General features: G+C 32.5%; 1 protein-coding gene across 3 annotated transcripts; it reads right to left on the bottom strand.

Moving 5' to 3' along the window:
* Nucleotides 1-1,130: 1,130 nt before the first annotated feature.
* On the bottom strand, nucleotides 1,131-17,721 carry LOC113393776 (protein limb expression 1 homolog). 3 transcript variants are annotated; one of them, XM_026630822.2, is made up of 4 exons: nucleotides 17,502-17,721; nucleotides 2,190-2,383; nucleotides 1,693-1,883; nucleotides 1,131-1,558 (listed from the first exon to the last, which is right to left on the bottom strand). In XM_026630822.2, exons 1-4 carry the CDS (start codon nucleotides 17,572-17,574, stop codon nucleotides 1,186-1,188), a joined length of 831 nt encoding a protein of 276 aa, XP_026486607.1. In that variant the 5' UTR covers nucleotides 17,575-17,721; the 3' UTR covers nucleotides 1,131-1,185. The 3 variants fall into 3 exon arrangements, with proteins under 3 accessions (XP_026486607.1, XP_064072669.1, XP_026486608.1); XM_064216599.1 differs by having other exon boundaries at nucleotides 17,493-17,691; XM_026630823.2 differs by having other exon boundaries at nucleotides 17,489-17,648.
* Nucleotides 17,722-25,589: the final 7,868 nt, after the last annotated feature.

Raw genomic sequence — 25,589 nt, 5'->3', positions numbered from 1 at the left:
ACTTGAACATTACCTCTATAGATAAGTAATGCAGGTTGTTTATAAGTTCAAAATGTCAACTGATACAAATGACTGTTTTTTGTCTTCATTGCATTAATATTAATAATAAACAAATAGTTGAAAATATCAAAATATTAAAATTAAACTGCAAATAAGTACGCAATAGTTTCCAATATTCCACGTCATTTGTGTCATAGCGACGACAGAATCAATTTTCATTTCCAATTAAGGAAGCTCGACCCTGGTTAGTGTTGCGGAAATCTAATTGACCGAATTGACGTGCCTAAATATCTTACATTAGTGAAATAATTGTGACTATTCAGTATATTATTTTAGAAGTATAATAATTGTAATTTCGGTCAATCGTATTTAAACTTGGGCAAGCACTACTAAGTTTTTACGTTAAATACGTTTGTTTATAATTAAACTCGCGCTCGGCGGTAAAGAAACCTGCAGTGTCGAATAAAATTCTGGCACATGTTTATCGTCGAACCCGTAGTGAAGCAGCTCGGTCGGATAAACTTAAAAAAGACTGAAAATGTACAATTACGTAAATATTTCAAAATCCTCTCGTTTTGTACTCTATGTTTATTGTACGTTTGCACATGCTTTTAAAATAAATAACTATTTTAATCTTATGCTATTCGAAAAGATAAGCATACAGGCAAAAGGCAGTCGTTGCACGAAAGCTTCGAGATAAATTCACGTGCGAAGGATTTATTGTTCCGCAGATGGTGTTTAGGAATAGTGAATAGATCCACCGCGATAACGCTCGTGGAGTGATAGCCGCATTGCGCATGTCGAACCTAGCCTTTGTTGTTTAAACTTTGCCAATTTAACTTAATTTGCTGTTTACTTGCCTTTAAACAACAGTTTTTCTTAATTATTTCAAGAAAATAGTCCTAGAATACTTTCTATAGTAAAACAGAATAGTGCGCTGTTTTTATTACTCTAAGCTTTAAACCGTTGAGGTAAAGAATGTTTTTTTTTTTACTTATGTGTATAGAATTTTATACTTTCATTTTCATCAGCTATAATATTTGATTTTTTTTTCAACATATTTTTATTTCGATTAGGGTTTCGTTACTTTTTTAGTAGTTGGGAATAAATAAACGATAAATAAAAGACAATTGTTCTTACACTATATAACTATACTTAAATAACAAATAGAGTCGCGCGGTGAGATCACTGTTGCTGTTGCGGCGGAGCGAGACGTGCAGCCAATAGAAGGATATCGCGTTTCTCTTTAGGGAAGCGGAGTTCGCGAGCCGCGAGCCTCGCTGCGCGGAGTTCGCGTTCCGCGCGCGCGAGCTCACTTCGTAACACACCGCCGCCCGTTGCGGCCGCTTCCCTTTCCCTCGAAGCCCATTCGCGCGCCATCTGCTCGCGCATAGCGTCGTCCAGCGCCCGCGCTGAATAATGCGCGACAACCTCTTGCCTCGAGCACTGTCGCTCACGCATCGCTCTCAGCGATCCGTTCCAATGCAAAAGCTGGAACACTGTCATCAATTCCTGAAATTCCAGCATCGTGCGACCCTTGTTTGCTTCCAGCATAAATCTATGGACAACGATCACACTTTTATCATTCTATTCAATCAAATCGAATTATTATTATTTTTATATCCTATTATTAGAGTTCTAATATAAATAATATGTATTGAGCTAACTGATTTTGAGATTTATAATTCGTACCTAAAAGCAGCTATTCCAGCGCTAGGATCTTGGTGGGACGCAGCGTCCCCAGCAAACGACGCCCGCGCCTCTGCCACCGCTTTTTCGATGAAGTGCTCCGATATGCGACGCGATTCGTGTTCGTTAAACACGCTGTTCATTAGTGCAATTTTAGCCGCACTCCGCCTCGCCTCAGCTTTTGTGGGACAATTCTGTTAGAATTAAAATGATATTATAAATAATTGTCTGCAGAAACTCTTAAATATTACTATGGGTTAATGATATGTGTACATTATTTAATAACTTAATTATGTGATAATGACATCCTCATAACTGAATTCGTCCATGGCAACCATTTTGAACGGAGACTAGCCAGCAAGGAAAATATTATAGTCCGACCATCGAGAGTGTCAGCGCTACCAACTTCCAAACTGCGCGCTCATATTACATTTAACGTAGGTTATATTCTACCGCCAAACAGCAAAACGATATTATTTATTTTTATGTTAACAACATACCTGAAAGCTACCGAAGCAAGCGCCGCCTGGTAGCGTGACATAGCAGACGTATGGTGGGTGCGCGGCGGGCACGGACTCATAAATAACAAGCGCGCCGCTGCCGCCACTGCCCGCACCGCCATTTCTCGACGCCTTCACCTGCCAGAACTCTTGCAGCGCCTCTACTACGTTCACCGTCGAGAGAACTCCGTCCGCTGTAGAAGAAATATACATTTAAGAAACAATAAAATTGAAAACAATTTAAGCCGTTCTAAGCCACAATGTTTATTTTTATAATTGTAATCCAAACAAAAGACTACGGCGTACATAGGTTCGGTTTGCAAGTCATAGCTGCATGCATTTCATAGCAATATTTTGTTACGAGATAAACAAAGATGAAACGAAAAGATGTATTGATCAATTGGTTTAATTAAATAATGACGAGCAAAATTCTTAATCAAATATGTTAGTTATTACAAAATTGTTAATTATAAACCACTAATTATGAAATTGATTGGAATGTTAACCACGCCATTTAGTTGTGTCGTCGTGGTTTATATTAACAGATAGTAAAGGACGCTGCATGAAAACTTCAACGTATAATTTTGCATAAATAACGTTGTACAATCAACCTATTTGGAGTGAATAATTTAACAAACAATATCCATGAAAACTTAATTCATTTAAATTTACTATTTTAGCCTAAATCTTAACTAATTGAATCGTATAATGTTAAATTATTTAAATACAAAATAAAAACTGCATAAATGTAAAAATTGTTTATCTTTAAATCATTTTCTTGTCAAATGTTCTTCTAAGGTTATCCATATTATATCTCTATTCTTATTTAATCGAAAAACTGTACCGACTATCACTTTAATGTCATAAACGCAAAGGTTTAATGACTCTTGATTGACTTAACTACGTCTTAACGGTTAAACGAATTTCTTTAAAACGTCTATAGACATCGGGTACATTGAAGTACTATGAGTAGAAAAACCGTAATTCCTTTAAACTCCTATTATATAACATGAATGATGAATGAATGAATGAATTACAACGTGATTAAACATATAAAGTATAATAATTCTATATAATGTATTCATTCGATTTTATCGGAGCGAAATAAAAATAAAAAGTTTCGAAAAAGGGCACAGGTACAAATATCTGCAAATATATCATTAAAAATAAGAAACTAAGAAAACAAACCTTATAACTGTTTGAACAATTAAATAAAATTAAATAAAGCAATTATATATTTCTATAACAACTTTTATTTATTATGCATACACACGAGTACCTACATCATAAAAAAGTACTATTCGTCGAATTATTTAAAAACTTCATTAGCAGAATTAAAGTGAATTTTCAATATTCTAATTTCGTAGAAATAACTTTTTATAAGGGACATAATAATATACATATAGATTTATTCACTCACGAAGCCGCGAGATAACAGATTGCGTTATTTAATAATGTGGACATTTGTAGTACATAGGCTAATACAAAAACCTTCAATATATTTTCAGGACGTGTATTTATCACGCAATATTTTTTAGATTGATTGCAAAGGCTTTGTATAGATTCAATTTTAAAAAATATCCTCATATACACGATACGTGGAAATACTCATTATGTCTAAAAATAATATACATTGTTTATTAAAAAGGTATATGAGAAATTTAAATTATGTTTAATCTTAACAAATATAACAGTTTGTTTATTTGATAAGACATCGCGTATTACTTGTCGCAATCTTACTAATATTATTAATGCGAAAACTTAGATAGATGTTTATTACTAAATCACGCCGGAACGACTGAATGGATTTGAATGAAAGTTGTCATAGAGATATAATATATGCATGTGGTACAATTATTAATGTTTCTAGAGATATTAGTTTTCACTGAAATTAATCTTAATGGTCTTCTTGTCATCCGTACAATGATGATGCATACGTATACCATAAACCTACATTATTTATTATTCTTTAAACGGAAAGAAAATGTTGATGTTAACCGAAGAACGTGGGCTCAAATCCGATTAAACCCCAATGAGTTTTCATATGCAATGTATATATCTTCAGTGGAAAGGAAGAAAACCAATGAACCAAAATGATACTTTTGGAAAATATCAAAGAGAGAGATAGATAGAGCGCCTTGCTCGGCGGTTAAGGAAAATATCGTGAGGAAACCTGCATGTGACTAATTTCAACGAAATTCTGCAGCATGAAAATCTACAACCTGCATTGGAGCAGCGTGGTGGAATATGCTCCTAGCCTTGCCCTCAAAAAGGAAAAGGAAGCCTTCGCCCAGCAGTGGGAAATTTACAGGTTGTTACTATTAGTTAATCTCATTTCCTGAGCACACCATTTTGACACGTAAACATTTCTTCCTTTCCGATATGAACGGCTTAACCTGCACTGAAACAGCGAATTAGAATAAATTCCAAATTCTTACCCCACATAAATAATTTCTATTTCTCCTATACCCGAAAGATTATACTTCGACGTACGTTTTCCCCTGTGTCTAAAAAAGTTTCTTCTACATAAAAGGAAGGTATGCCTTAACTCACCATTTGGACCTTTCAATTTTCGGACCGGTAATTTTTTTTATCTAATATTTATTGTAAATAAAATTACCGCAAGTCAAAAGATCGTATAAACTTAACATCTTCACGTAATCTCTATACGTAATATATTCAATAGTTCATATATTATTGAATTTAATTCATTCTATGTTCAATATATTATAACAAGACACATTTCGCACAGACCGACAATCCTCTCAAGTTTCGCAAAGTAGAAAGTTCTGTTCACTACGAGTCTAGTGAAATCTTATTGTAGATATTTAATTGTGGCTTGTACTTTACAACTTACATCTTTGTTTATTACACTGAGAATATTATACGATTTATTATTTGTTATTTATAGCTACATATATATTCAATTAAGTATGTTCACAAATAAATTCTTATCTTAAAATATGCTAATAAACATAAAACTAACTACAGAATGCAGTTTCCACCTGGAAAAACTAGCATGAAACTTAGTTTTAATATTTATAATAAATATAATTTAAATTATATAAATTTCGTGTAAAATTTGTTTTTTATTATAGTTTTTATAAAACACAGATGAGTTAGTCAACACTAAATTCCCGATTGCTTTCTAACTCAAGTTAATTTTGGGAACAAACGATTGATAGTTTAAATATACTCGTAAGTATGATTTAATGTTGATAAGAATTGTTTTGACTGTTTGGTATTGTCCTCGTTTTAACATAACAATATAGTACATATATGTATATATTATTTTGAATAGCATATATTATATATTATTAGTCTTTGAGTATAATATTCTCCATAATCTATTCATAATATTATTCTAAATAGATTTCCATTAATTAACGGTTTCATTATAATTTATAATCAAAAAATATTGTTTAAGCGAATTAAGACTGGTTTTAAGGTACAGTTTACGGTATATTTATAACACAATAATAATAATACGCTCGTGTAATGTCAGAAGGTATTGTGTGCAATCGACTATAATATTTATAATGTCAAAAGAATCAAAAGTAAGTAGGTTTAACATTTCAAACAAACACTTGTACAGAATAACGTTATCGTTTTAGAAATATTATGACTATAAAATACTAGAGCTGTCTATATTTTACAAAAACTACACCAATGGTTGAAGTCTAGCGTGCGAACTGTGTTCATGCGTCAAAAGCCGTTTTATTTTTTCAAACGTCAACTTTTTGACTATCGCCTGCGACCAGTGATGTGCATAACTTTACTGAGATTTGTGGTGCACACCACTAGTCTTTGTGTTTGAAAAATTCTATATATAATAAATATAGGCATACGTGCTACATTATATAAAGTATTTAGTATACTATGAAAATATAGATTCAACGCATACATATAATTAATGTTATATGATGAACGAGATTATATTTGATGAACAAGACTGATTGAGATTAATTATATTGTCATATTAGTACATGTAGATCAGCGTTAGATTTATATGTATGTTTTTTTTTCATTCATTACGAGTAATGATAAGTGGTCACCATCGACCGTAGACATTGGCCGTAAGAAACATTAACAATTCAAACTCCAATGCGCCACGAAAATTAGGAAGTAAGATGCTATGTCCCTTTTACCTGTAGTTACACAGTTTTTATTGTTGCTCAGTCGCCTTTCACAACAATACTGTACATTGCTATTTTGCAGAATATTTTTTGATGAGTGGGTGGTAGCTAAGCAGACGGCTGGCACAGGGTAGCATACTATTACATGCGAATTGAGCCAGAGATTGTGGTTTCAATTTCGATATAGCGTCACTGCTAGTCTTTTCAACAGAACGACTTTTAAGGGATGTTTCCGCACTTTACGTAACATGTATAGGATTTAGTGACTCGATGGCCTAGCGACTAGCCTTTTCAACTGCACATCATATATTGAATGGTTTAAAAGATGTTGTGTTTTATCATGAAACTCTCAGGAACAGTTGAAGTAGAAAGTTTTTTTTTTTTTTTTTTTTATGTTAGAGGTGGCAAACGAGCAGGATGCTCACCTGATGGAAAGTGATTACCACCGCCCATGGACATCTGCAACACCGGGGGGCTTGCAGGTGCGTTGCCGGCCTTTCAGGAAAGAGTACGCTCTTTTCTTGAAGGTTCCTAAGTCGTATCGGTTCGGAAAAACCGCCGGCGAAAGCTGGTTCCACAGAGTGTATTTGTGGTCATACCTGTGCTCTATAATATTTTCTGCTCAAAGTTGAAATTAGCCGCCGTGAACGAAATCGATTAGGAGGACATCATAAATATATGTAGTGATTCTTTCTGCGTTTCCCGAAAGGAATTATTCGATTACCTACACATATCCACTCCAGTATAAACACACGTAAAATAAATATATATGAAAGTTACATGTTTATTACGGTAACATACTAAATTAAGACTTACTGCTTAATATTTTTACGAAATATAAAATAAAAATGGATACACTTTTATATGTCTTAGTACATTAAGATAATACGGCTTTATCGTCTACATTTTTTTTATGATTGTTTGTAAAATTTCCCGCATAAAATACTACCAACTTATTTTACTTTTGGTTTGTTATTCTTTTATCACTTTTATTACATATCGGAAGCAGTTTTTAATTGTCATTCTTAAATTTAGCGTATTTTTTTTTTCTTGACATTTAAATTTGAATTTAAAATATAGAATACGTACCGATAGAACAGAAGGTTTATTTTACGGTTCGTTTACACTAAAATATTGGCCAATTTCTGTGTTAAGGTGATATCAGACGGTTCATTCGAGTGAATGCTCTTTTTAGTGTATGATTCATTTTGCTTTCATTCCATGTTCACACGGCTTAGCTGGAATGACGTAAAAAAGAACATTCATCCGTAGTTTCTTTCAATATGGCGTCGAATGAAGTCGTGTCTCTTGGAATAAGTTTAATTTGTGATCAAGGAGCTAAAAAAAAGAAGGAAAAAAAGCGTCGACGGTGATGGATTGGAAGAAGAAATATATTTGGAGCTTCAGAGACCCTCGAAACACAATATCCTACTTTTTCAAAATTCTTAAAATTCTCCAAAAACAGCAACGTATTTTGATAGTTCCACTTGAACACCATTTTGCCGCGACGTTTGACGTACCGACCGTCTGCTAAAGCGTTCGAGACAAAATTGGCCAAATCCAAGTGAACGTTCACTCTGTGTTCAGACTGTTCATTTTTCGTTCATTCGGAGTGGGAATGAAAGATGCCGAATGAACCGATCCAACGTCGTTGGATCAGTTCACTAATTAATTCATTCGGTACTTTTGTTTAGATGTGTCACTTTGAGTGAAAGATGCAAAATGAAACACGAAAATGAACAAAAAATGGACCGTCTGATTCCACCTTTAGCAACTGTTTACAACTTCTACGATAACACACTATTGTGCAACGAAAATTGTATCAATTTTCATTGGCAACTTATGGTAACTACAAGTAATACTGAAACTTTGATACAAACTCGTGTTGACGATATTGTCTAGATGCAGCTTTATAATCCATTTATACATCTTCTATCATTTGAAATAAGTATTAAAGTAATTTATTTCTTACAATTTAAATTATGTATTAAGGTCATTTATACTTTATCCAAGTTAAATTACGTGCTGTAATTGTAGCGAAAAAAGGCTAGCCAAACATGTCATACATAATGTTCTATAATGCGAGTACAGATATATTTTATATATTTTAAACGTCTCGTCTCTGAAATTCTGCGACTATAGTTATTATTAAACATTTTTTTTTAACATATGTCTCTCCTAAAGGTTTTTTTACATATTTCTGTTTACTTTGATGTGTAAAGTAGTTTTTAATTAATAATCGTATACGTATATGAATATGCCAAAAATTCATACATATGATAAACTTTGTACGTGCATAAATATACACAATATATCTGTATCATTTCAATATACATAATATATGTTTAATACATAAAATAAAAAGAATAAATAAAAAAAAAACGTTCATCTCCAGTGAACTTTATTTTTTATCTATATAGTAAAGTGCTATGCGCTTCAATAGAAATATATAATATAATAACTAGATAATTTAAAAAAATGTTATCATCGTTTTGGTGTCTTTACCGTATCGTTGTCGTATAGTGTAATTAGGTCTACATTGCGTAATGAGCCCGCAAATTTATATTTTCCGGACGTTTGGCGATGCGTATCGAATCGCCGATAACGTACCGCTCAATGAAGTCGGTGAGGCTGCACGCATCCTCCTTTATCACAAGCTTTTGTTGGATATTTTCAATATCCTACTGGTGTTGACAAAATATTGCTAGTTTTACATTCAATTTAATCCTGTTACATGAGTCGAAAGTACTTTGATCAGCCTACTTGTATAAAGTACATTTTGGTAGTAAATTATCTATACGTGCTATTTACAATAAGGTTAGTCTGGTTGATTGGCTTAAATATTACGACATATTGTCAAACTATGTGCATATTTTACACTATGGCACTGAATACAAAGTGCTGACGATCGCGGATTTGACTCCTGGATAGGGGATTGTATTGACAATGTATAGTATATAATAGTATTTGTGTGAATTGCGGCTGTATCTGCTATGTATATGCCACATAAAGTTTACTAAACTCCCGTACTGGGTTGTTGCCACCAATATTTTTTTTACATTAGCAGCCTGTAAATTTCCCATTGCTGGGCTGAGGCCTCCTCTCCCTTTGAGGAGAAGGTTTTTGGAGTATATTCCATCACGCTGCTCCAATGCGGCTTGGTGGAATACACATGTGGCAGCATTTCGTTGAAATTAAACCTGCAAGGTTTCCTCACGATGTTTTCCTACACCGCCGAGCACGAGATAAATAATAAACACAAATTAAGCACAGGAAAATTCAGTGGTGCTTGCCTGGGTTTGAACCCGAAATTATCGGTTAAGATGCACACGTTCTAACCACTGGGGCTATCTCGGCTCTCATCGGCTCTTATCGGCCACCAATATAAGACAGTAAAATTACAAATTTCTCACATAATGTTAAACAGATCGGATAGAAATCATGACTTGATAAATCCTGTCTAATCTAATATAATAATAAAATCTGTTACTGAAGAAAAATATACATAATATTTTAAAAATATATATTTGTAGAGACATTATATGATATTCCTAACTTGTAGTTATTATATAATATGTCCTGTCACGTAATAATATAAAACACAAAAAGAAACATTTATATTTCTAAGTACGATATATGCGAGAACAATTTCGGGAGAAATCTCCTTTGTTATAAAATACTCTCGAAACTTTAAAAATATTCAAACGAAAATCTCTCGGTTAGAAACCTTCGTTCAATTTAATATTCCATTCCGTTCAAACGTTTTATATTTATAAAATTTCTGTAGATAGTTTTCGAAATTGATTCGCTAATAGGTACATTTAGCATGGAGATATACTGATATCAAATGTTAATTCGAAAATGGAATATTAATTGAAATATTAAGGTTAAACCACTAACTGAAATTCTTGAGTGACAGCTGTTATCGCCTGACATTTACGATTGTATTTAGTGACTGATATTAAGTGACAATAAATTTTAAATTGGTTTCCCTTGAATAAACTTATCTAAGAATCAATATAATGAATAGTTTGAAAGTCTCAGTTTCGGATTCAGAGCCTGAGAATGAGAGTCCTCGTATAATTGTCATACAGCATCTTACATAAGCTCAATGAATAATTTCAAGAGAAATATCATTATTTGTATGAAAAGAGACATTTTTAGTATTATTACTGAAATACAAATACGTTGATAATAGAGTTACCAATTTTCTATGACAGATTTTTTGAGCAGAACCATTTAGTTATTGTTATAATAATGGAAGATTCATGAATTTACAATATTATTCAAAACACAGAAATATCATTCACTGAAAGTGTAATAAATGATCTATATTAGTGCTTTGAAAATAGCAATAAGTATTAACACACGCAGGAAGTACGTTATTATATCTACTGCATTAGCGATATACTACTCAGAAGTCCTCAATGTTGTTGCTAACGCATAGCAAGTAATTTAATGTAAAGCTGAGGTATCCTAGTGGTTGAACACGTGACGGTTCCGGATCCAAATTCGGACAGCACTGTGTTCTATTTGTTTAATTTGTATTGATTATTAATATCATGCTTGGCAGTAAAGGAAAATCTTGAGGAATCCCACACCGGAGAAGAGTATTGAATAAGCTTTGAACATTTTTCGCAATAAAAGGCCTTGCCCAACAGTGAGACATTCACAGACTGTTACTTTACTTATTTTTAAGTTAGAATCACTATGTTCAAATGAGCAGTAAACCTACATATTAAACCTACTCTAATATATTTTTTAAATTGTAATATAATATCTGTCTTAAATATCTAGTGTTGAGTTGAATTAAAGATAAAATCTTTTAAAGTATATACCAACATAAAATGTCAAACAATACCGTTTCGGTACATACCCTTTTAGCAATAATGTAAAGATTTAGTATGAAGTATATTCCCTTTCTATTGATATAATAAAACACTTGAATCCTACACTCTAGTAGATAAATGGCTTGCAAATAAAACCGACCGAGAACACAGTATCGCAACCTCGCCCACACAGCGCCAGTTGCGAACCCCGACATGTTTATGCAAGTCGATATACCGATTCCTCGTGCACTTCAACAAATCATTAAATTAAGACGGTTTATATTAGTAAAAATAACATTACGGTATAAGTCATACATTCTAGTCGTATTAGCACGTTTTAAAAACTACAAATGATAAATATCTATATATATTTTTTCTACAACATCTCCTCTCTATTTTACTTTAAGATAAAATTGTAACATTCATAATATTTTTTCTATTGAAATAGGTTTGACAAAATAAAGGTATTAATCCGGTATGGATTCAAAGGTTCAATCACAAAGGTTCGGATTACCAGAACGCTGTATTTTATATTAAAAACTTTTGACATCTTTACACATATAAAAATCCGCACACGAAACAGCAACTGAAATTTATATAAAAACCCACTCGCAATCTCTTATTTATTTGAACGAGTTATGATTATATAAGTCGTTCCAGCTCGATGTGAATAACCGATAAGATATTATGTAGATATCTTTTTTTGTTCGTGGAACTAGTTATCATTTATTGACAGCAATCAGAATTTAATTATTTAGCCTCCTTTTTGAACAAATTAAAAAATAACAAAAAAAGGCTAGTTTTTATAGTTGAGTGAGTCAAAGATCGAAACGAGTATTACGTCAGCGACTGATCGCGAAGTCACCTGCACTATGGCACCACAAAAGTTCTTAGAATTCGTTTAAAACTTACAAAGTGTATTACCAAGCGTATTTTTATTAATAATAATTCAACTAACTAAATATAACTATTAACGTTGTATTACTACATCGTTAAATAATTAAGGAAATAAACATAACTTTTAAACGAATTGTTTCGAAGTATATGAAGTTTATAATTTTTATAAACTTTTATAAACTTAAAAACCTTTACAATTATTTTTATTTAAGATTCTTCATTTCCGTAATGCAAGTAAATCGAATCGAATCATAATATAATAATAACAAAGAAACATAAGAAAAATCTGAGTGGGCTTGAATAAGCAGACGCGATTACTACGCCAGACGAACGTCATACATATAACATCAACAATATAATGTAAAAACCGCGCATACAGTTGCCGTCTATTATATACTAAAGATATAGGTGTACCGTGAGTCAGATGCGGCTAAAAATAGCCTTAAGATACACAAGAACGTATTGAGTTGACTGTTTACAAATACTAAAACATTAGACACGTCGCTTAAACGTAATTTAATTATACGTCTGTAAGGAATAAACACGCTACGAACACTTAATGACTAAAAGGCTATTTGGTAAGAAAAAAAAGAAACTCGTCTGTAAAACGTTGAATCTAAAAAACTGAATCTAATATGCGACATTGATTATAATAATCGTGATGAATAACGATCAGAATAGCGTATCAGCGAATATCGCTTTTTGACATTTCGATATTGTATTCAGCGACTTTTGAGTGTGTTTCTATAGACCAGCTTTCTCATCGCGTTTTATAATTAGTCAAGGTTTAGTATGAAACGTTATATTGAAAGCAATTTTAGTTGCAAGTAACTACGCAATTTGGCTATTAAAATATACTATGATCTATTTTAATAAACTCATATCGTTTGAAAGGTAATAATAATTTAAACATGATAAGAAAACCATAGACGCAATCAAGGTATGTATTTAATTTGTTTGTGTATTTTATATATTACTAAAAGCTGAATATTCCGTTGTGATTATTATCAAGAAAAAGTTATCGTTTACACATTTTCTAAGAAAATTAAACAGTTATTTGGATGCAGGTTTTTAGAGGATGTAATATACAAACGTTGGAAAATTCATTACGCGGATATCGCTGACTGACAATAATAGACTAGCAAAAAATATTCATAGGAATGACTGTGCGAAAATATTTGTCGTACAAGTACGAGGTTAATAATAAACTGACTTATAAAAATACTCCTTGTTTTTGTTTTTATAATTAAAACGACAGAATTTTTAAAAATATTAATCGATATAAGCATCGATGTTGAAGAGAGTAAAGGGATGTTTTTAATGTAACTACAGGCACAAGGGACATAACATTTCAGTTTCCAAAGTTGGTGGCACATTGTCACATATAAAGGATAGTTGATATATATTACATTGCCAATGTCTATGGGCGGTGGTGACCACTTACCATAACAAAACCCGCCAGGTCAACCAAATGAAATAAAAAAGGCAATTTTGTATCATATTACAATTATGATAGAAGAGACGTCTAGGTTTTATAAATATTTGTAAATAGAAATTATGTTGTCTTTATAAACTTCTAATTGACCAAATAAAACTATTATATGTATAATTATCCGGTTCATATGTTAATATCGATATAAAAAATAGTATCCTTCAATCGAATTGAAAATAAAATCATTCGATTGGTAATAGTTACTGGCTTTACATAAAAGTATAATGCCATGTTATATTTTATACATCTGTCACATGAACATGGGGAAAATAATTTTGGTCGCCGCCGTTTAATTAATTTATACATATGCAAATTCTAATTCCTCGTAATCGTTATATTTACGAATTCACATTGCTATATAAACGTTACCAAAGATAAAGGGAAATTGAATTAATTTAACATTACTTTAATCCACAGCGAGCCATAGCAAACGTATACCAAAATGGTCTATCTTCTTAATTACATTAGGTAACGTATACTTTATTTTTTGTATTTGACTTCATTCGTCATGAATGTTGGTGTCAATATTAAATATACATAATTGTATAATAATTTTCTGTAATGTAAATAGATGTATGAACCGTTAGTTGATTAGCTGAATAACTATTTCCGAATAGTATTTAACTCAAGTGCTAAATTCAAATCCCGGTTCAAATCATTAAGTTTTTTTAATAATAAATACTCGGAGGTTTTATATTAATTATATGGTAAATTTACTGACAATAATGAATTAAATATAACATCGCTTAACATCCTTAACCTAATCAAATGGTGATACAAACTTTAGTACACAATACTAAAGCTTAAATGGGTAAACCTTTTAAGCTTTATTGGGCTTTATTTGTGAAAAGCGATTTTAATTCAACTTCATTTCTGTTAAGCCGCTTAATTAGCTTCGAACAGTTTGGTGTTAAGGACGAAATTGTTCAAATTTATAATAGGGAAGATTTACTATGTCGGTAATAAGTATGTTGTGATGGAGATAGAAGGTGTACGCAAACACAATATTACCTTACTATCATAGTCAAGTCTCATGCCCAATAAACATACATAATCAGCCTGTAAATTTCCCACTGCTGGGCTAAGGCCTCCTCTCCCGTTGAGGAGAAGGTATGGAGCATATTCCACCACGCTGCTCCAATGCGGGTTGGTGGAATACACATGTGGCAGAATTTCGTTGAAATTAGACACATGCAGGTTTCCTCACGATGTTTTCCTTCACCGCCGAGCACGAGATGAATTATAAACAAATTAAGCACATGTAAATTCAGTGGTGCCTGCCTGGGTTTGAACCCGAAATCATCGGTTAAGATGCACGCGTTCTAACCACTGGGCCATCTCGGCTCTCATGCCCAATAGCAGATAGTAATTAATTACGACCAAAATATCAATCACAGGTTTTGGTATCGGTTTTACGAGATTGACGACGCATGGGCATTTGTGATACATGCCCATTCGTCGGATATCTGCAAAACTACGAGAATTTAGGAAATTTCTAGACTGAAAATGTAATAGCTGTTATTGTTTAAATAATAAAATCGGGGAACTATTTTGAAGATTTATTCGTAATAATATTTAATAAACATCGAGAATATATATATATATTTAATAACTATCACGAAGTGAGATTTGTATTTACGAAAGTTAATATTGGATATACTTTTACATTTAAATAAGAAAACAATAAAAATAAGGTAATAAAATTTCACTATTAGTTTGCTGGGTATTAAAATCGTCGTTAAACAGTACACTCGCATCATTGCGAAATTTACTCAACGAAAGCAGGAAGTTACTAAAAGACGATGTTGTTTGTGGTATTCGGTTTCTAAGAAAGTCTGAGTTAGCGAGCTGTCTAAAGGATTTGTTTTAACGGGCTTAATGTTTAACTGTAGATTTGTTGAACATATACAAACGACTGGCTGAAGACGACGATTCGATCAGCTTTATGAAATAAGACACTCTATATTTATGTTCATGAATGTTTTATTCATTTTGTAATTTTATAATAGTTATGTTAACTATTTTTCATGAATTTCTTTTTGTCGAAAATCCTTAATAGCCATTCCTGCTAAGCCTAAAACTGTCTCAGAGGAGTGAGTAATAAAGGTTATAAGAAATGTTGAAATATGTTTTAATAGAAAATAGCAAAAACAAAAACTATATTATATATGTATATTGAAGAAAATATTTTTATGTAAATGAATACGCTTGACTATATTGATAATTAAATTTAGCAATGATTATATTAAAATTAATAAAAAACGTATCCCGTATCGTATTGATCGAAATCTGTGACAGCTCTTATTAGAATACGTCCTTTTAAGTCTGAATGAGTAACAAATAACTAAACGCACTTTCGCATTTACAACAATAGTAGCTGATAGTTTAAATAATAATATTACAAAGTTATGACTTACTTTCTTGTCTGTTGTTTAAGATCTATCTTAAAAATGTGGAAAATTTTAAAAACGTTTTTAAGTAAGAGGATTACAGTTACAATTCATAACAATGTTTTGCAACGCGTTAAGCCTCGTTATTAAATTTTCATCAGGGACCAATATTTCATAAATGTCGGTCTATCAAACGTTTTAAGAGCTTATTAAAATATCGATTGGAAGCACCGGAGCATTTTGCATAAATCGTCGTACAGATAAAGAGTGTTTCCTAATATATGAGCATTTGATTTAAAAAATAAAACTTGTCTGTTTATATGAAAATTATCTACGAATCAAAACTTACTTTTTGGCTCGATATTCAAGGAAGTTTTGCTGTTATTTATCTGAATTAAAACTGAAACGCATCCACTTAGATAAGTTTTATATAGTATTTTAACTCACCATGACTTTATTTATTTTTTGGAATTATAGCTCACATCCATATTTGGTTACACAGATTTTGAAACACACATATAAAATACCATATAAATAATATAATGATAAAAATCTTATACGTATATTTTAATTTTTCTTCATAAAACTACATTTTATTTGAAACTGCGTATAAAACTCATTTAAAATGTTCATGAATAAAATTATACGATAAATATTTTGATTTTTCTAGACAAATTATTTAAATCAATCTTACATATAATCACTAACATTATATCAAACGACAGTCAGATTATATATGTAATTTAAAACAGCATTAGCAGGATTCCTCTACCTTTTTTGCATATGAATAGAGCCGTGGGAACGAGAGATAAAGCGGTTACAAACCTAAATTATTTGTTGAAAACTTTCTATTCACAAATATTAAAGCTCGATTAATGTTAATATTAAACATATCTATAAAAATATATTGTGTTTAATGATAAAAGCTATTGAAATCTAGTTCACATTCGAGCTTTCTATAATAACCGGAACCGATGACGCGAGATTTGGATCAATCGCGATCAGACATTAACGGTCACCCACCGAGTAACTGACCTCAGTTAACGCCACTTAACCTGTGTAATCGGTCAACTTGTGCCAATCGGTCAACTGTTGTCTCAAATTTGCATGTTAGTGTTATAATTGTACCAAAGTTTCAATCCTTCAGCAAAAGTAGGACGGATGTGACAGTGGTTTTCCTATTGGACTCCGATTTTAACACTTGTTCGTTTGTTGTTTGTTTTACACTTCACTACGTTTGACTAGTTGTATCCGTAACTAATCGATTTTTTTTAGTTTAATTAAAAACAATAAATATGTCACATACTTCATAGAAAGTGTACATCTTGCAATTAAAAAAATAAACATGCGGCTTATTAAATTACTTGTTATTATTAGTAATACAATTAGTTTAAATTAGTAAATGTAAACAAATACAATTATTACATATGTTTAGTTAATAATTAAATAATATGTAAATATAACAACTCTACATTTAGAGAAGAGAGACATTAGTTTGCTACAACAGTGACAGATATAAATACAGGCTTAGAACAAAGGATGCAATTCGCGGTACTTGCAGTGCTGACCTCGGTAGACGTCATCGTAGAGGGGCGCTAGCGAGTCGGGCGCTCCCCAGCGGGACGCCTCGGGGTACACCATGGGGGCTACGACATCGCACGGTCTGCCAGCGCGTGCGTCTGCGCTGGCGGCTGCGCGCACACTGAGGACTGACACCTTGTCGTCGCACAACCGAGCTTAAGGTTTCTCCTTCTCACTCTGTCTCTCGCTCGCTCCTTCGTCACCCCGCCGTCCGCCTCGGTCTCCCGGCTTCACTTTCGCACGGTCGCGAACCCGTCGCGACACTAGTTTAATTGCAGCCGCTGCAGAACCGGATTTATTGTCTCCCGTCGATATCGCCGCTGTCATGGAACTCGGGCGCAGACGGACGGAAATTAAGTGTAAATGAACTTAAATTTCGGACTTATGCGTGCTAACAAAAAATACTTTAAGCTATAAAAATAATAAGCTTGCCTAAAAAAAAATACCTACTGGTAATGTTACTCCAAAACATAATAACAAAAGTGAGAAAAACGAATACATAATCAAGCTGTTCAGAAAAGACATCAACGCGCTTCACTTTCATTAAATTTAAAAATATTATTTTGTAAGATAATTAAGTAAGATAACTTTATACTCAATTCTGTTATGACTTTTCATTTCATTCTTTATTAAGAATGAAGAAAACCATTATTATCATTTTTTTAAATTAGCAGTGCTAATTATAGTTAAGTTAACTTGAGTTAAAAAAGATGCAATAAAAAAGAGGTCTTTGTTCACCAGTATCCTATTTGCGGGCTGTTACTCAAGTCGCTGCGATTCGAGATCCTGGCTTCAAACCTTGGTTCGGCCGAATAACTCTCTTTAGCAACCCGAATTTCGGTAGTTAGTAATGTTAACGCTATCGTGCGTAAAGTTGTTTATCCTGCGCATAAGCTCTCTCTGTTCGTGTAGAATTGCCGCCCCATCTCGTAATAAAATTAAAAAAGTACGTTGGCAATGGCAGAAAATCGTAGGCTTATTATTTTTCGAGATTAGTTAATTCATTGTTCTTTAAAACTAGCGATTAGTTTTTACTAAATATTTAAATTTAGTTTTTAATTTTATAGTTAATGTCACAAACGTATAATACGTTTCGTTTTTAAAACGAAAAAAAAATTAAGTAAGTAAACAAAGTAAACTTTTCCCACTTTCCCATAGACTAAATGCAGCATGCGATGATGATAAAGAGTAATTTAATTTTTAAATTGACTGCCTCGCTTGTCTTGTTGCCGACTCATCCCATGAGGAAATGTTCACCAAGCCGCAGCACGAGGCCACGTATACGTTTTAAGGAAGCGCTGCCGAAGCCTATCCAATGCTTATAGAAGGCGAACGTCAATGGGTCTAACGTCTATGAGTTTAAGCGGATAAGAGTCCCACATAACCCGGTTCCGAAATTCTCGCTGTGAAAAATTTAGGCTAGCTTATAAGAATGTAGATATCTTGTATTAAAATCTAATAAGACATTCAGTCATTAAAAAATATTAAAGATTTCCGCCAAGGAATCCTCACCAATTACCTCAGCAACCGGAATACGAAAGCGGTGTTTATACGAATATTTAAAAAACTTAACGGACAGTCTAAGCATTAAGTGATGGGTCAAGCAGCGTGTAATTTTACACACAATTTATCTATATAATATATTATAAGTGAACACTAAAATGGGATTTTCAAATTTCATCCCTTAGAAAGGTAAATAGAAGTTAAAAATGTATACGGAAGTTCGACATTTTTTAAGTTAGACATATGGAAATACGCTTCTGAAAATTTCCATATTTGAATAAAATAATGGATAAAACTTTATATGGGAAGTGAGTCGTTTTTGAAGTTAGATGTGGTATAGCCATTAAAGCGGACAGAGGCGTAAAAAGTGTAGAGAAACGCTGCTGCGCGAGGGTACGCGGTACTTTGCACAACGGCGCGCGGCGCGACGGTGTGGATGAGCAGTGTTCCACATTCGCGCGCTTTTTCGAGCGTCTGCACACGAGCAAAAAAAAAGTAAATAAAAAAATTAAATAGTTTATGTTCGTGTAAGTATTTATATTAATGTAATTATTTATATTTATATTTTACTAGACAATCTTACCTTACCTTTTTTATGTTTATTGCGTAAAAGACTTTTTAGATGAAGCTTTTAATGTTAGGAAGTTATGAACTACTGAAAAGATTCTTTTTCATATTTCTATGTAGAAAAAGAGGTCTAAATTATTATAATTTACAATGCCGTCAGCCATATCTTCTCATACTTACAAGATCGTAACCATATATTCTAAAATTGATAGAACTTTTACGCTATCGCCAAAATTCAAAAGATGTACTTACATTCTACTAAGTACATAAAAAATGACTAAGATATACACAGCGGAGGGAGACCAAATAAAAATTTTGTAAAAGCGTGAACGGATTATCTATTGATCTGGTGTAGTATATCTATTTATAGATATTGGTTTTGTAAAAAGGAATAGTCATTCTTCACATTGTAAACGTGATGCCAACCATTGAATCCAAATTGTTATTTCCTTTGTCTATACACTGACTCACTCGCTCTTCTTACTAAAACAACAAAACAACAATACTATGCAAATAATACTGTGAGTGGGTGGTAATACCCAGATAAACCTGCACTACCACCCGTATTATATACAAACAGGAAATACATAAAGTTGTGTAAGTCAGACAGGATAAAATGTATATAATTACTGTTTATATACATGTATTAAATGCATGTATATATACATTACGTAAGCATCATATTTACACTTTACAAATTCCACGTAAACTCCTCAGGTCCTTGTTCTTAAAATATATGTAATATGTTCAACAATGCAAGCGTCACATAAATCATAGATGCGCCTGCCTGTCCCTTGACCCGACGCCGTCACCCGCGCTTTACGAAAGAGAATAGCTAAACATTAAGTAATGTTACGTTTTCATTTATATTTATACACGTCCGTAAAAGCATACACTTTGATAAAATATTTTTTATAAAAAGTTTCATATGAACAAAAAACTAAGTATAATTAATAATTGCTATTTTTTTTTACAGCAGATTAAAATAAAGTTATTAAATGTACTCTATTAATTTATATATTCAATTTTATAATCAAATTTGAATGATTATTATTTATTGTTATACAATTGAAAAAAAATCTAAATAATGTTTTGCATTCAACCTTTCTAAATGCTTCATAAGCTCTACAGTCATTGCACCATCCTTAATACGACACGTACCGTGCATCAGATCTGTGCTACTCTTGCCTTTTCATAAAACCTTACAAAATGGTGTCTCTGCGATGCAGGACCGTTAACCCTAACTAGTTCAGCTTGAATACGCATTGGTGCTCTTTTAGCATTCAGTCGTGTAGAACTTTGATTAACGCTGTTAGGAAATTATAATAGCAGGACCTGACCTTATTTATTATTTCTGTACATTCGTCTGTATTTAATTTATTCGAATTAAATATAATTATTTCAATTGTATGGTTAAAGTTCAGTGTTTAAAATTAATTTACTTACATTCATTGACCTCTGTCGTTACTTTTAATGAGTATTGTAGTCTATTTATCGCTGAAAATTAAGTTTTTTATAATATTTTAGCGAAACGAATACCATAAGCAGTTTGGAAAGCAATAGAAATATTTTCCAATATCAATCGCTTAAATGAAGATCGTGAACAATAATGCTATGTATTTTCAAATGACTTTATAGTGACAATATCACTTCCAATTAAAATAGACAACCATGAAACATCCCCTGTGTAAAGCGTGACAAGCTAACCTATTTACGTAACAAAAGCACTAAGTAGGTGTGACAATCGGTGCGACGGTTGCGCGGGCGCACGGGAGCGTTGCAGCGCCGGCGCAGGCATTGCGGGAGGGGGCAGCTACCGCCGCAACCAGTTTGTTTTAAATTCGCGATAAAAAATATCTGCAGCGTCGTGTCATTAGCCGCGGTGTCCCCCGCCCCGCCTGCATTTATTAATCTTATTCGGAGAAATCGGCGCATCACCCCCTCCCTCCTCGACCCCTTGATACCCACATCCCGCGTTTGACCAGTGTAGCGATTTGAATAAATTTCGCTATCGTTATCGATAATATAATTCGACAATAAAAATTAATTTGAAAAATCCATCTTTTTAAATATAAAACCTACCAAACTCGCTTTACTAAATATCTCTCGATAGTTAGTACTTATTTTTGTATCTACAATCAATTTTAGGATAAGCTTAAATGATGATTATAAAACAGCAAAACGTACAAACATTCAGCATATTTTGTCACAATCACTGCTTCATTGATCTAAATACCTATCTTAACTGGCTGTATACCCGAGTTGTTGAGTTCGAGTCCTTGTTATTATTTTTTTTCATAGACTTACTTTCGATATCTTTTTATAATCAGTATTATCGTAACTATTACAAGATTATTTCTCAATACGTTTGTTTTTAGAAGATTGATAATATCGATAAACGATAAGCAAATTCAACCATCCCTATACTCGTTCACTCACCGTGCGACATTACCTTGAATATGTTACCCACATACGCAACATGCAATATAAGTTCAAATAAAAAACCGCAAACTTCACCGAATTACAGTGAAGTCGACTTCGGAAAAAATTTAATCTTGGCCCAAAAATAAAGATTGCCGTATTGGTACACTCGCGAGATAACTGATGGGCTGTTGCTCGTTTTCGTTTAAATTTATTTATAAATATTTATAGGATATTTTAGTAAGAACACAAGTTTACATTACAAAATATATGCCTATAAGAACTTTAATGTAATACCAATTACATGAAGTTAAATGCTTTTGTATCGAATAACACTCATTGATTTGTAAACGGTAAATATTATTATTATTTACTATATTACTCCTGGCTTTAGTGTTATGTAATAGTTACACGGCTTTTATAATTTATCTGAAAAGTAATAAAAAATTTCAGTATATTCTTTTACTTCCTACATTTACAAAAATAAATTAGTTACCCAATCACAAGTGGCAATTACATTATCACACCGCACGGGTACAACGTCGATGTTTTATTAATGAACTGAAACAGCCATATATAGAAAAACCAGATTAAAATACAACACCAACTTCTCCGATTTTCGAGGTTCGCCCAAAATAGTCAGACAATTGAGCACTTTGAATATAGATATTTAATAGTCATTCTATTTACAAATAAAAGTATCGTTTAATTTTTAGACGTTTTTCAATTCAGGCAAAAATATTTGCCAAAAACCTTTTACTTTATGATAGATCGAATTGCGAAGTTGCGTTATGAAATGATGAATATAGAATATACATTAATAAATATAGAATGTTTTTAAACTGTAATAGTTTTACTTAATAAAGCATAAACAGTTATGTTTTAAATTTTTAAATATTTTTAGTTATCTGATTAAACTTGCTGGTAAGGCTTTGTACAAGCCCGTCTGGGTAGATACCATCAACTCATCAGATATTTTACCGTCAAACAGCAGTACTCAGTATTGTAGTGTTCCGGTTTGAAGGGTGAGTGAGCCAATGTAACTACAGGCATAAAGGATATAACATATTAAATCCCAATGTTGTTGGTGAAAGGAATGGTTAATGTTTCTATCAACGTCATTGTCTATGGGCAGTGGTAACCACTTGCCATCGCGTTGCCCGTCCGGCTACATTATAATAAAAAATAAAAAACTTAGCTAGTCAAAGTCAACAGCACGTAAATGGTCATATCACTGTCGGCATCCTCTCTACTTAAGAAAGTTTTCGAGCTCATTATGAGTTGCTCCAGTGCCGGTTAATGGATATACATGTGGCAATCACATGAAACAGTGGTGCTTGCTGGATTCATTAGTTTTTTAAACATAATCATTGTACAATATTTTGGGAAAACAAATATAACAGTATTTCAAAATTTAATTATTTAGGGCGATGGCTTATCGCCAGTGAGACATTTTATGGTTCAACACACACATTCTCTATCTCTAGTTCACTTAAATTCGGACGGGAAAGTTCAGAGACCAGTTCCAAGCAATTCCTCGGAACATTCACCGTACCGGTACCGTGCGGTAGAATATACAGATTAATCCAAGATCTCGACGCAGGGCAAAAGGATAGAGCTGGAAAAAGCTTGATTGTCAGAAATCGAGCTGCTCTACGTTGCATGTGATCAAATGGTAGTAGTTGGTACTCTGGGGATGACACTGGGGACTTGCTGCCCAGAGACGACAGAACTTAATATGGAGCAGAATTTGCGACTTTTTATATATAAAACCTACCAAACTCGCTTTTCTAAATAGCTCTCGATAGTTAATACTTATTTTTGTATCTACAATCAATTTTAGGATAAGCTTAAATCCTGAGACTACGGCACTCTCCAACCGCTTAATATTACTATATAGTTAAAAGTTCTTTATCAATGTTAGGATAAAAATCATATTATTATTTTCTGTAATAAATTGAGATTAAATACTAGCAAACTCTATAAAGCTTTTTAATATTAAGTCAGGAAAAGTCTCTCATATATGTTTTATAATATATAATAAAAATAAAGAAACTTGATATAGCCTAGGTACCTGGGCCTGATAATATTCCTGCAATATTTCTAGTTAATTGTGCAAAGGCAATATGCTTGCCACTGTTGATAATTTATAACAGATCATTAGAACAACTACACGACACGATACGACAATTTCCTAAAGTTTGGAAACACGCATTTTTCCATTGACAATGGCGTTGTAAGAAATATTAACCATTCCTTACATCACCAATACGCCACCAACCTTGAGAACTAAGATGTTACGTCCCTTGTGCCTGTAATTACACTGGCTCACTCACCCTTCAAACCGGAACTCAACAATACTGAGTACTGCTGTTTGGCGGTAGAATATCCTTAAGTAAGTTAAGTAAATTACTAATTATTTCAATAATATCTACTATGGCTAAAGTTTTCGAATTTCTAATTTAAACACATATATAACCATGTCAAAAATTACATAAATAACAATCAGCATGGATTTATAAGTAAACTCTCTAGATTAATAAATCTGTCGCTTCATGTTTCGAATATTTCTGAATGTATTGATAGTGGCCTTCAAATGGATGCCATATATACAGATTACTCAAAGGCCTTCGACAAGGTTAATCGCTGCATTCTTTTAAATAAGTTGAAATCATATGGTATTTTGGATCGCCTGCTAGAGTGGTGCAAAACTTATTTAATGGGAAGAATCTCTAGAATGGTAATCCATAAACACCATTCAAAGACATTTGTTGCTTCCTCGGGAGTCCCACAAGGATCTAATTTATTAATTATATTGTACTAATATTTAAGGATTGTGTCGTGAGTTTATACGCTGATGATCTAAAAGTAACTAGAGTAATTAAACAATTTTTCGGATGTTGTTATATTACAGGAGAATCTATGCAAATTAATTTAATGTTGTGATAATAATAAAATGGTCCTGAATATTGACAAATGTTATCACATAAAATTTACTCGTAAAAAGAAAGTTATACCATCCAAATATTATATAAAAAATATAGAATTAAAGGAAGTTGATAGGATTCATGACTTAGGCATCACATTAGATAGTAAATAGAATTTCAACCTGCACATAGATAAAGTTCTTGATTTAGCAAATAAATCAATAGGCTTCGTTCTAAAACGCTCCAAAGACTTGAAAAGGACTGCAACTGTCTTAAGCCTCTTTAATTATTTCATGCGTAGCAGATGAGAATATTGTTGCTTAATTTGGGCACCGTGTCAAAGATTGTATATTAATAGAATCGAGAATATACAAAAAAGTTTCTTCGTCAAGTGTCATATAGATTTAGGATAAACTTGAAGTCTCATAATGTAAGATGTAATCTGTTTAATATACAAAGTCTGAAGAATAGACGAAAAATAATGTCAATGAAATTTTTATTTAATTTATTTAACAGTAATATTGACTGTCCGGAACTTTAATCAAGATTCTACTTAAACGTCCCTCAGATTAATTCCTGTAATACGAGTCATTTCTTTTATATCAGATTATATATAAACGTAATTAGGAAAAAAATCCATCATATCGAGGTTAACAT

Source organism: Vanessa tameamea, chromosome 2 (genome assembly GCF_037043105.1).
Source record: "Vanessa tameamea isolate UH-Manoa-2023 chromosome 2, ilVanTame1 primary haplotype, whole genome shotgun sequence".
NCBI classification, from domain to species: Eukaryota; Metazoa; Arthropoda; class Insecta; order Lepidoptera; family Nymphalidae; genus Vanessa; species Vanessa tameamea.
The sequence above is the reverse complement of the archived record's forward strand: the minus strand, read 5'-3'. Positions and strand labels throughout refer to the sequence as shown.